Source organism: Pyrus communis, chromosome 5 (assembly GCF_041283825.1).
Source record: "Pyrus communis isolate YQ-2024b chromosome 5, ASM4128382v1, whole genome shotgun sequence".
Taxonomy (NCBI): domain Eukaryota; kingdom Viridiplantae; phylum Streptophyta; class Magnoliopsida; order Rosales; family Rosaceae; genus Pyrus; species Pyrus communis.
This window is the reverse complement of record NC_142569.1, coordinates 7,591,686-7,604,157: the sequence shown is the minus strand read 5'-3', so window position 1 is coordinate 7,604,157 and position 12,472 is coordinate 7,591,686. Positions and strand designations below refer to the sequence as shown.

At 37.4% G+C, this 12,472-nt stretch overlaps 2 protein-coding genes across 5 annotated transcripts; both read right to left on the bottom strand.

Moving 5' to 3' along the window:
• Positions 1–253: 253 nt before the first annotated feature.
• Positions 254–4,987, bottom strand: LOC137725248 (protein SUPPRESSOR OF FRI 4). The gene is made up of 7 exons (XM_068463875.2): positions 4,540–4,987; positions 3,466–3,566; positions 2,729–2,855; positions 2,215–2,588; positions 1,514–1,659; positions 1,326–1,379; positions 254–629 (listed from the first exon to the last, which is right to left on the bottom strand). The coding sequence occupies exons 1-7, from the start codon at positions 4,731–4,733 to the stop codon at positions 558–560; spliced, it is 1,068 nt and encodes a 355-aa protein (XP_068319976.2). The 5' UTR covers positions 4,734–4,987; the 3' UTR covers positions 254–557.
• Positions 4,988–8,623: 3,636 nt separating this feature from the next.
• On the bottom strand, positions 8,624–11,832 carry LOC137727088 (uncharacterized). Of its 4 annotated transcripts, none has more exons than XM_088694033.1 (4): positions 10,805–11,832; positions 10,483–10,654; positions 9,864–9,973; positions 8,624–9,058 (listed from the first exon to the last, which is right to left on the bottom strand). In XM_088694033.1, exons 2-4 carry the CDS (start codon positions 10,518–10,520, stop codon positions 8,841–8,843), a joined length of 366 nt encoding a protein of 121 aa, XP_088550159.1. In that variant the 5' UTR covers positions 10,521–10,654; positions 10,805–11,832; the 3' UTR covers positions 8,624–8,840. The 4 variants fall into 4 exon arrangements, with proteins under 4 accessions (XP_088550159.1, XP_088550160.1, XP_088550158.1 ...); XM_088694034.1 differs by having other exon boundaries at positions 10,559–10,654; positions 10,805–11,582; XM_088694032.1 differs by having other exon boundaries at positions 10,483–11,832.
• Positions 11,833–12,472: the final 640 nt, after the last annotated feature.

The following is a 12,472-nucleotide window of genomic DNA, read 5'->3' as shown; positions in this document are numbered from 1 at the left end:
GCACTTCTTTTTATAGATTTACGTGAATGAAGGTACGAATTCATGAATTCATGTGCACCTTTGACACCAAAACAATGGAGAGACAAAATAAGTTGAGAGGAAATAACTTGAGAAATGCACGTACGTTTATCATGCAATGCAATCGTAGGATCAGAACCAAACATCTCCGAAACAAAAAAAGAAAGCCCGCGAGTAAGAGTGGAAGTTGCATTAAAAATCCCGTCCAAAAAGAATATTGTCAAAGCACTGGAAATATAAAAAAGCCATATAATAACTTCGTCATCTATAAATAAACCGAAGAATACCGTCGAAGCACCGGAGAAGAATGAAAAAAAATTACATTAACGCTTAAAAATTTGCTCTTCTATTTCACGCTCTTGCAAAGAATACAAACACGAATCTATGACTGGTTAGTAGTCTGGTAAACCGCCTTTCACTTCATATAAACTTTGCCGGACATGAAGCGTGCATCAGCATGAAATTCCGAGGTCCACACGTCATCATGAGATTCCGAAGGCGCATACATTGTCATCATCGTCCCATTGCTGCTGTTTGATCTAAAATGCCATTCGACCAGCAAGCCGGCTCTCCAAAATCCTTCTGTCTATGGCTGCATCGATTGAACTCATCTGAAAAACAAAACCACAATGAGATCATCAGAGAGGGACCGTGGGCATAATTCATTTGGTTAAAGCCAGATAAGTAAACTGGTCCTATGATCTAACCGGAGATGCCAAACTTAATGAAAGAATCTGACCTGGGCCAAGTCTGGTATCACTGTTCAACGATAAAATAACGTTGCTACAATTATAAAAAAAATTTATTGGTCTCAACATTGTTTCACTCGAACCCCAACACCGCAAAAGAAAGCATGGGGAGAGTGAACAACAGATAAATCCAAATTTTAAAAGAGCAAATATATACATTCCGTACTTAACTGAGTACGATGCTAGGTAGGAGAATCCTTGATCCCATTGCAGCAAGCTTGTCAAAATTGTAAATACTAACAGCAAATATAATGTAAATACCTACTTGAATCTTTTGATGCAGTTGCGTGGAAACCGGAGAATGGCAGTATAAACAAAACAGCATGCCCATCAACCAATTGGGTTGGAAAGCAGAAAGATGGATGATTAAAAGGTTCGCATGTTCTTTCTTAATTTGTTTGTTTTCAAAAGAAAGAGTTCAAACTCATACAGTACACAAATACCTCTCTAATCAGGAAACAATTGGTAAACAATCCAGTCTGAAAAGACAGAACGTAAAGCCTACCTAGTTGGTTAGAGCAATGCAACCCCGTAAGTTAAAGAGGTAGTATGACTTACCTGGCTAGTTTCATCATGAACCTGATATTTCACTAAGGACATTCTTCTTTCCTCCTGCAAATCAAATTAACCCATTTAACAAGTTAGCAATCAGTCCGAACCAGAAAACATAAAACAAGTTAGTAAGAACCAGCAAGCCTAGCAAAGTGGAAACCTAATAAACATTTGGGAAATTAAGAACGACTTACCATGGACATAGCTTCATCATCCCAAACTAGATACACCTCATTAGCAGCTGGCTGGGGAGCAGGAGCTTTGTTTGCAATAACAGGGGGTGGTCCAATTGATGGACCACCAGTGTTTGGACCAGATGCATAAGAGTGTGAATTAACACCTGTAGCAATTAAATGCAAAGCAAATATCAGATTGACAAGCCTTGCACGTATGAAATCAACAATCCAAAGGCATCAACATGGAGAATTTTGCAATGTGGTAGGTATTCTTTATTGCAACGGGAAAATACGTAAGGCTTAGCATACCAGAACAATTACTAGCTCAGTTTAGATAAAAACAATTACAGGATTAACTGGGTGCATATCAAGGAACATAAAAGATGCCCTTGTAATAAACCAAACACTAAGCCTACAAAGGGAAAACTAGCCATTGCTAGCATATCCAAATTTGAAGTTCACTAAAACAGAACTCTCTATAAGAATCTCAGATGGCAACTAGAATATAAAAATAAAAAACAGAAGAAGCTGAAGTATCTACTACTTATTTGATCAGACATGAAATATAGGTCGAACTTAAAAGCAAGAAGACAACTCTGACACCATACTGCTATCATGCACACAAAGAAGCATTTTTTTATTTTTTATTTTTTTAAATCAACAATAAGAAATCAAAACTGAAACGCTTAGATAACTACTTGTTTGGAAAGTTTTAGCACCTTGATAAGCATCCGTTGGTCCTTTAATTTCAGCTGGAGAATTTAAAGGAATACTTGTTGAAAGCATGGGAGCGGAAAAGGGAGAACTTTGAGTTGGTACATTATTTATACCAACAACAGGAAATAGGGGTTGTGATACAGGAACAGGAGGCATGGATGTAGGAAGGCCAGGAGGTGCTATATGCAGAGGCAGAAGTCCAGGGGTGGTTGTTGATGGTAGAGGTGGTCTCCCATTGTGCACAGGAAACAATGGCTGCTGCACATAACCCAATGAGGAAGCAGGTACTGAGACTGCTGGAGGCTGTGGATACCATGGCTGGGGACGAGGTGGAACTTGCCAAGCATTCGGAGTCACCGGAACTGCAGAATTGTACCTGGTGCAAACAAAACCAAAAGAAACAAACAGATAAGTTGTTTATGTAAATGCTAATCATGATGTACAGCAATGGCATAATTTCAAAATTTCACAAAGCCGGTTGCAGAGGATATGCAAGAAACCTGACTAAAAACATACATTGGCCGCATTGCACCCAAAGGTGGTTGGGGAGGATATGCAACCCCCATCGAACCTGGCACCATACCACCAACAAACTGGGTTGTTGGGATGTTTACTTTAGCTACTTTTGATGGACCGTCTTCCTCTGCACATAAATTGAGATATTTAAAAAATAAACTTAACATATATGATTAACGCCATAAACTACTCAAAATGATAGGTATAGTGCACCTTTTTTTTTTTTTTTTTTTTTTGTTTGATTAGTCTTTAGCTCAAATGAGATAACACTTTCAAATGGATTGCACAGTCAATATTCCATGAAAAAACATTTTATGCAGAATTCGTATGCAGAAATTAGGACATCCAAATCCATATGAATGTACATTTGCAAGAGTACATAAGCATAACTTGGTTCAACCATGAACACAAGAGAATTTGAAACACTGTTACATGGACAAAATATAATAAGTATATTACATGGATACTGCTATGAACATTCTAATAGAATGTCTAATTCAATACATTATATTATTCAAGGAAGTCCAAAATAGATAGGTCCATCTATTCATACTTGAACGTATCATCACATCCAGGTCACAATTTAATGCGAGTCAAACCAAACCATGGCATAAACTAGTTGAATGAAAATGATTAAAAGTTCACACATCACCAAATACCAATGATGATAACATAACATGAAGATAGTATATCAAAATTGTCTGGATAAACATCAAAACTAGTAAGGATCCTTTTACCTTCCTCTCCATAATGTGCAGCCAAGACGTCAGGTGGGATTCCTTGCATCCCATAAATTTCAATATCCGTTGACTCCCTGCCATCCTTCGCATTGGGAACCCTGTAAAATACAATTTTTGCCAGTTTGACTATCAGTAAATTTAAATTCACGAAAAGGAATTATTTTGAGCCACAGCTAAAATATAATGGACATACTTCAACCATACTATGTAATAGCTCATTAAAAAGATCAAGTGAAGTAGTTTAACTTTAATCACAAACAATTAGCATCAACAACCATCTATGACAATGTTCTTATGTCCCAGCTAAAACAATTGAACTGGGGATTTTGAATATGTTTTGTTCTTAGACATAAACTGAAAGTTACTTTTGGTACTAATACAGTAGAAAAAGATTAAGTTCAACATCAGCGTACAGTGGCATCCATTACAGAATAACCTATGGGCATAAAAATCATCTTACAGTCATGAGTAAGAAGTCAATACAATCGATTATCCTCCTGAGGTTTCAGGTGCTCTCTTATCATCAAGCAGGCCCCTTACGTAAACGAGTTCATATTACAGTATATCCCAACAAAAGAGAACCAAATTTATATTAACAGACCCATTGTTTCCTGGACTCCCAGTTCTACTAAAATTACAAGCACACACAAAATCTTCCAAAGTCCCGTACTTTTGCACTTAGTCCACCTTCAAGCTACCAAAATTATTAACACCTACAACCCAATTTTGCTCGAAAGTCTAAGAGACCGTCGCAGCCTATCAATTCCATTGACCATTAAGCTGCCTCTATGCAGCTAACAAAAAGCTATAATCCCAAACTATCTTTCCAGCTAAAAAACTGTCCAAAACTGCCGAGCCCACATTACAAAATCACACCCAACTGACCAAATTTAGATTTTTTTCAGCGATGAAATTTCCCTTTAGACCCAAATCCATTTACAACAGAATAAAAACAATGAATATCATATCTTTCTATAACAGGTGATCAATATCATATAACAAATTCAGCGACGAAAGAAAGCATAAAAATTAGGGTTTTGGCTATTGGGGGAAAGATATATAAATCCGTACTTGGTGACGCTCTCTTTGTGGACCTGGAGGACGTGAATAGCCATGCCGCCGGCAGTGGAGAGCTTCTTATGGCAGACATGGCACTTGAAGTGCTTGGCTTTCTGGTGCTGCACCAGTATCTTCTCATCGTCGAATTCTCTATCGCAGTAGTAGCACCACACCTTCGACGCCACTCTCTTCTTCTTCTTTCCCATACTGCCCTTCTACCCCTTTGCCCTCCTTCTGCGGCTCTCTCTCTCTCTCTCTCTCTCTCTGAGAGCCTTTGGTTTTGGTATTTGGGTTTTTGTTTTGGGGTTTTTTCTCTCTTGCTGTGATTTGTGGTTTGATAAATTTCATGTATTTGTATTTATAGTGTGTTTACAAAAAAAAAAAATTAAAATTTTTTTTTTTTTTGGAAGCTTTATTTTTTAATTTTTAATTTACCGAGAGTTATAATGGTAAATCGGATATGGGGGCTAGGGCTTTTCCAATTGGTGTTGACCCGACTTGAGCCCCAATCCAATAATTGACCCGTTCAAGTGGTTTAGTAATCAGCGTGTCATAACATATTGATGCGTGATTTACTTGACACTCAAATTAAACCCTCGTTTGACAATTGTAGTAGAATGGATAAGTGAGGGATCGTTCTAGACCGGGGATTAGGAGGGCTTGCTAAAACCTTCTAAATTGACTTAAAAACATAAAAAACACAATATAAAACACTATTTAATGCTCGAAGAAAGCAAAACTAAAAATAAGAAAGATTAAGACTAAGACTTCAACGAAATAGGGGGGAATTGGATTTGGACGAATTTAAACTAAAATGAATACTTGGAAACAAAACAAATTGTAAATATGGATTTGACGGAAATGAATGGATGGGAAGCTAGCTAAGGGGTTCATCTCCATACATGTTACACTTGCATACAAGATTGATTCTCAGTTGGTCTTTCGATAAATTATGAAACTCAATGCTCCAAGTTAATTAGGTTCGCTTAAATTAACTTTCAGATTTCCCTAGATTCGTTGGATTGAATGGAATACGCATTACAACCAAATTATTCTTAATCAAAGTCCCTAACTATGAAATACGCATGATAGAGACATTCAACAAAGATCATTAAGTTCAACGGAAATCATAAACATCGACGAGGCATTCGTTACTATGGAATACGCATGAAACTTATGCCAAGAATTCGTTTAACGCGATTGTTTATGAGCAACCTCCACTACTTGTGAATATAAGTTCGTAACTTTTAGGTGAAACTCACTTATATTCTAGCGTCATATTCATGCATGAAAATTAAGCTTGCAATCTCAATGAACATACATAAATAAGTTATCAATCAAACAGTTAAACGAATTGAATCCACAACTTATGAAATTCCAACGAAAGTTAATCAATTCATATTGCAAATATAAACATAGTTTCGAATCACCCCCTAGCTAAAGGGGGGTTTATTTCCTCATAACTTTGAAATTAAAGAAACACCTAAACATTCCAACAACTCAAACTTGAATTGTATGAACGTTTAGGCACTCTTCTCTTCCATTCCTCATACGTACAAAACAAAGAGAATTGAATTTAAACTTTGAAATCAAAGAAACACCTAAACATTCCAACAACTCAAACTTGAATTGTATGAACGTTTAGGCCCTCTTATCTTCCTCGTTATTGTAGCACAAGGTCTAAGGTGAGGTTTGGGGGATTATGGAAATGGTAGAGGAGTGGTTTGGAGGGTTGGGAAGTGGTGGAAATGGAAAGATGGTTTTGGATTCTAAGGGGACTCACGGCAAAGAGAAGGAATGGAAGTTTTTGTGGTGTGTTGTGTATGAAATGAGATGATGTTGAATGAATGAATGCAAGGGTATTTATAGGAGTAGTGGATGGAACATATGACTGTTTGTTTAAGATGCAAGTGGCTAATTAATGATGAAAAATCAGTTAGGAAAACATGTGAAAACTGGAATTGCATGTGAAGGTGTTGGAATGTGCTGAAATGGTGAAGGGGATACACGGCATTGAGAAGCTTTCTTGCTCATTTTCTGAATGCAATGATGAAGAGTTTAATAATTAATGCATGTAGGTGGCTGAAATGATGAAGAATGAGTGGTGGAAATGAAAGGGAAAGCTAGAAGACATGTGAAGATGCTGGAATTGATGAAGGGGATACACGGCAATGTTTGGAATGTGGAGAAAAGGGTGCATGTGGTTGTAATGTTTGTTGGTTAAAGATGCATGTGGATGTATTATACAATGGGAAAGTATGTGATTGAATTAAAGGATGCAAAGTGAATGAATCATGAATCATTGTGGATGAAAGGTGGAAGTGCATGTGTTGATGACTAGGTTAGTGGGTGGAAATCTGAAAATGGCATAAAGGAATGGGAGCTCACGGTTTGGCTAGTGTTTGAATGTGTAAAGTGTGTGCTTCAAGTCTTTAATTTCGTCCATCCTCTTAGCTCCAAGCATATGATATCCATTCCAATCTCTAATTTGCTCCACAAGGCTCCAAAAGGCATCCTTTTGCATACCTTGCCCTTAAAACCTGAAAACACACAAAAGAAGCATAAATGACTAAAATAACTAGAGAAACATAACATAAATGCACGAGAACAAGCCATTTAAGTCGCATGAATATGCTCCTATCACATATCACTAACTAACAATGTGACAGTTACATGAAAAATTAGAAAACTAATTAAAAAGGTTTGAAAAGTTTTAGTTTTAATAAAAAAATCATGTTATAAATTTTGTTTAATGATTAGTACAAGGTTCATATTAAAGTAGTCCAACTAAGAATGATCCAACTATAATAAATTATGATTTGTCGATTTTACCCCTAACTTTTTTAGGTTGAGTTCGAGATTTTCGTCATTAATGGAGTTCATCGTTGTTTTACAGACCTTCTTCTTTTTCTTTGAAACAAAAATATAGATCCCCATGTTATTTAATTTATATTTTGTATTATTTCGTTGAAATGTGATCGTCGTTATTATTCATAGAGTATTCGAGGTACTGTTTTTCAATTTTTCTTCGTCAGTGGAGTTCATCGTTTGTTTCTCCAAAAAATAAATTTGAGATCTGCATGCTATTCAATAAACACAACGGGTCACTATTTCTGAAATTTAAATCACTGTTTCTGGAATCTAAATTACTGTTTCTGGAATCTAAGTCACTTTTTCTGGATCCAAATGAAATAGACACACTGTTTCTTAAATGTAAGCTAGAAAAGAAATAGAGAAATTCATTGTATTTGGATTCAATGCAAAATAAGCATCCTGTTTCTTAAATATAATCAACCGATGCATGAAAGAAAATAAACAATCAAAGGTTAAAACATAGACTATTTCTGAAATCTAAGTCACTGTTTCTAGAATCTAAGTCATTATTTCTAAAATTTAAGTCACTGTTTCTGGAATTTAAGTCACTATTTTTGGATTTTTGTTCTTTTCTTTCTAGATACAGTGTTTATTTGTGCACAGACAAAACAAACATTGTATCTGATTTTTTGTTCAGAAACAGTGTTATATTTTGAGTTCTCCAGAAACAGTTTTATGTTTTTATTTTTTTATTTTTTAAAGACACTTTTTCGTCGATTTCTGCCATTAAACTTCTTTGAACTTGTTTCGGCAGTTTTGTTCCGATGAATGCTTTATTTTTCAACTTTGATTTGGTTGTTTTTGAAATGGAGGAATTCGATTTGATAGGAAGACAGAGAGTTATTATGGCGGTTTCGTGCTGGGTTGAGGTTGGTGAAGAGTCAGAACAATATCAAATCAATTAGGGGTATTTACGGAAGTGTAGATTTGTATCAGGTTGGGCTTGTAAGTTTCACCCGTGGACATTAGTTTTGGATAGTTTTTTATTAAACTTTGAGCTCTTTTGGTTAAATAACATTTTGAGATGGTTTTTGGTTAAATATTTGTTGGTTCAAATCCTTATCATTAAAGCTCCCTCAAAAATTTACTGTGACATTTTGAGTTGTAACTTTTCTGCCCTTCGAAAAAGAAATTTGTACTTTTTTTCTTAATGTCGACTAATTATGTCGTGATTTCATCAAGCTCTTTCAAGAATATTTAAGGCATGTTATGCATGGGCATGTTAGGTCGACTAATTATGTCGTGATTTCATCAAGCTCTAGCAAGTAAAAACTACAACCAGAAAGAAGCTTGTGATTACAAGCATGATATCATCTCAGGTTCAAAAGCATCCGACAGAAAACGAAAACTAGCGTACATGCATCAAACGGACAGCAGACGCTGCATACAAACTTCAGAACTCGTTCTTCCAACCGTCGAAACGCAGAACAGCACATATCCTACTCTTCTTTCTTGGAGGATTGGGAAGAATCAGCGTCACCTTTTAACTTGCTTACACTAGCTTCGGCTTCAGCAAGAAATGCAGGATCAGGCTTGTGTTTGTCTGAAGGTTCTTTCATTGCCATATATATGTAAAATGCGATAACTATGTTGACAGATATAACAGCAAGGAATCCACTCAACAATGTGAGCGAATAGGGAGACATGTCGCTTACACCTGTTTCAAATGAATAACAACCTTGTTCAGAGAACCAAAAAGGAAAAACCTAGGCAGGAAACTTTAACAAAAACCATTTGTAGCACCCTTCCCAAATTCGACGATAGGATGCTATCTTCATTCTTACAAATCCCATTCACCGTATCAAATTATGCAATTCACATAAACAATATAGATCCTAATGACAATTTTTTTCATGTGAGACCATTAGTTGGAATTTGGAAGCAAGATTTAGATGAGTCGATTGAGATAAAAATTTCAATTATCACGGCACTGAGAGGGAGATGGACAAACTCTAAGGGCCCGTCTGGTGAGCTGGATGGGATTGGGCTTTAGGTATACGATTGGACAACCAAGACATGTAAGACGGGTCTTGTAACCCATGCACAAGGATACGTTAGATAACCCACTCTATTGTAGAGTCATAACCCATCATGTCCAATTTTGTCCATCTTACATTTTGACACAACAAACAACGGACTGAACTCAAGTCCATATGAATTGGTCACAACCTAACCCACCAAACAAGGCTTAAGTGTTGTAGGAACTAGAGGAAGGTCATAAGGACTCAAATACAAAATGCGAACTAGAAATGGTCTGCTTATTTAGAACAAATATGGGTAAGCACACAAACATTATCAAAAAGAATACTTAGATAGATAATTGTATAGTAATATAGCACTAAGAAGAAAAACCCAGCGTAACTAGTGCAAAGTTTTTGTTAGAATAACTCTATGAGGGACCTAAATAAGACGCAGTACTATGAAAATGACAAAAGCTTCAGTACTTGACACCATAGCCTTACCGGGAAGCAAATTATTGTTGAACGCATATAATATTGCAACGGGAATTATCCACATAAACATTGACGCAGTAACGAACTTTTGTATCACTCCTGCCATTTTTATCTCCAATCTGCATAATAAAGAGAAAAACAATCAATCCCAACAGAACAACAAATCACAGAGAACAATAAGCCATACACAAACATTGCCAAGGGAGAGCTGTAAAAGACTATCAAGCCAGAAGATATGCAACTGAATTTCGGTACAAATAAATGAAAACAGTTCTATATCTGTACCTAAACATTCTTCTTAGTGATCGTAAATTCATCTGAATCGAAATTTATATCAAATACCCATGGAAAAGAAAGAAAACTAAATCATAAGAACTGCAGACATGAGTGACCTAGATAACTCGTTAGGATACTTGTATGCAGTGCTTAAGTGAAGTACTAACTACTTGATTTTTACTGGGATATGATATACCACTAGAAAGCCATCTATGTACAAATAAAGATCAAAACTTTTCATATGCAATCAAACAAAAAGCAACGCACCAGTGAACAAAGACGCCAAATTTCAAAACTTTACATTGTTTTTCAATAGGGTACATAGTATGAGAGTGACCCAGAAAGACCTAACCTCACACAGACATTTAATCGAACATTTGGTGTGCACATACTCAACCGACAAAACAACGGAGTGAGAAAGAGCGTACCCAAGCGAGAGCCTTGGATCGGGAGACTGAGAGCAAACTAGAAACGATTTGACTTCCCAATGTTAGCTTGGCTTTTGCTGCGCAATCCAATCGATTCTGCCACAGAAATTGCATACTGTCAAAGGGGAAGCAACAAAACCTGTGTTTTGGGTGCTGGCTAGGTGCGGTACAATTGTCAGCTGTTGAGATCAATCTTACGGTGAGTGTTTTAAACGAGCTCATGTGTAGAAACGGGTGAAATATTACCCGTATTACAAAGCAAACACCCGATGGCTCCGGTCAAATCTCAAGTTCTCTCGTATCGAAGGTGGGGCGAGTTCCTTGGCCTCCCACCTGAAATAACATCTTCTTCCTTCTCTCTCTGGTGTTTTCTGAGTAAAAACACTTTGCTTCCGCCAGCTCCCTTCCCCTTCCCCCTTCTACCGATAGACTCGGATGCTCACAATGTTGGATGATCACAGTCGTTGGATCTTCTTCCGCACCGTTGGTCCGCAGGAGAGACGCTCAAGGATATATCGAATGGAAACTTTCTACATGGGCTTCTTCGGTGATGGACTGAAACCCTGTTAGGACATAAATGAATGTCCATAAAGAACATTTGAAATTCAGCAGTCGCTAGAAGAACCCTAACCCTAATACCGCTGCAAAAACTAAAGGAAGCTGCAGTAGGATTTTATCAAAAGATCATCAACGTCAACCAAGTTAAATCCACCAGAGTTGATCATGGATTGTATTGTTGATCTCCCCGAGCATTTATTGGTTGAATCCTTTTCGACTTCCTTGCAATAAAGTTGCTTTCAGGCTTTCGGATGCAGGTGCGTGTCGAAAGCATTGGTTCTGCCTCATCTCCGATCCTTATTTCGTTGGCCGCTTTCTGTGCCTCTAACTCGACCATTCGAAGTACTCTTGTTATATTACCGAATGAAATACTGTAGCAGCTTTTGCGAAGTCGAAACATCTCGAGACAATCGATTTCTCTTTTAGTTTCCTCCCTTGTTTTCGAGATACAATAACTTCTCCCTGTGATTACTACATCTGCAATCCGTACACCAAGCAATGGCTCGCTCTTCCTCCCACTAGTATTAAATCTCTACGAGTGGGATTCATGTGTGATCCATGCTGTAACTCCTCCTCCTCTAAGGTGACGGTAGTAGTATCATCCAGCTTAATGCTGAGTACAGGTGGACGGTGGTGCTAATGCATCGAAATTTGTCAGGTGATGTCGGCACCTCCTTCCATGTGGCGATGATCTCTCTTCTGAGACTAGTGGTGAACGGAGGAGGGAGTTGGCTCTGTCATGCAGCCCACAACAGCTAGAAGTCGATAAACAGATTTGACCTTATTATTTCACTCCTCACCAGCCAGCCGTTTTTCACAATGGAATGTTTTATTGGAGGCTTTATGGGTTTCCCTTACTTTTGAGTTGGGTCCGTTTGGTAGTAGTAGTGCTGACCATATAAATGGCGTTTGATTGAGGACCCTATGACTCGATTTGTTGAACACTCTCGATGTCTTTTAGGTGTCTGCAGATATGACATTTGAGATGGAGTAGTGACGATCCATTCACTGTTTGGGAGTTGAAGCTTCCCCATATTTCCTTAGTCTAAGGTGTTCCGCCATAATTCGTTGTCTTTTTTTAGTGAACTTCGAGTCTTTGAGAGCTGCGTAGAGATGTATGAGTGCATAATCTTTAGTATTGGGGGCGTGCCATGCATCCACAATTTCACTTTGTGGAAACCACATGCACAAGTGATTGAGAGTAATCCTCATGTGCATGGGCACTGTTTCTACCAAAATCCTTAAATATTTTGAGTGCATACCTACACATCAATCACTACAAAAATGTATGTTTTGCATATATGATCCACACATCCTCTCCTGTGCCTGAATTAGAAGAAGTAATTCAATCGATCA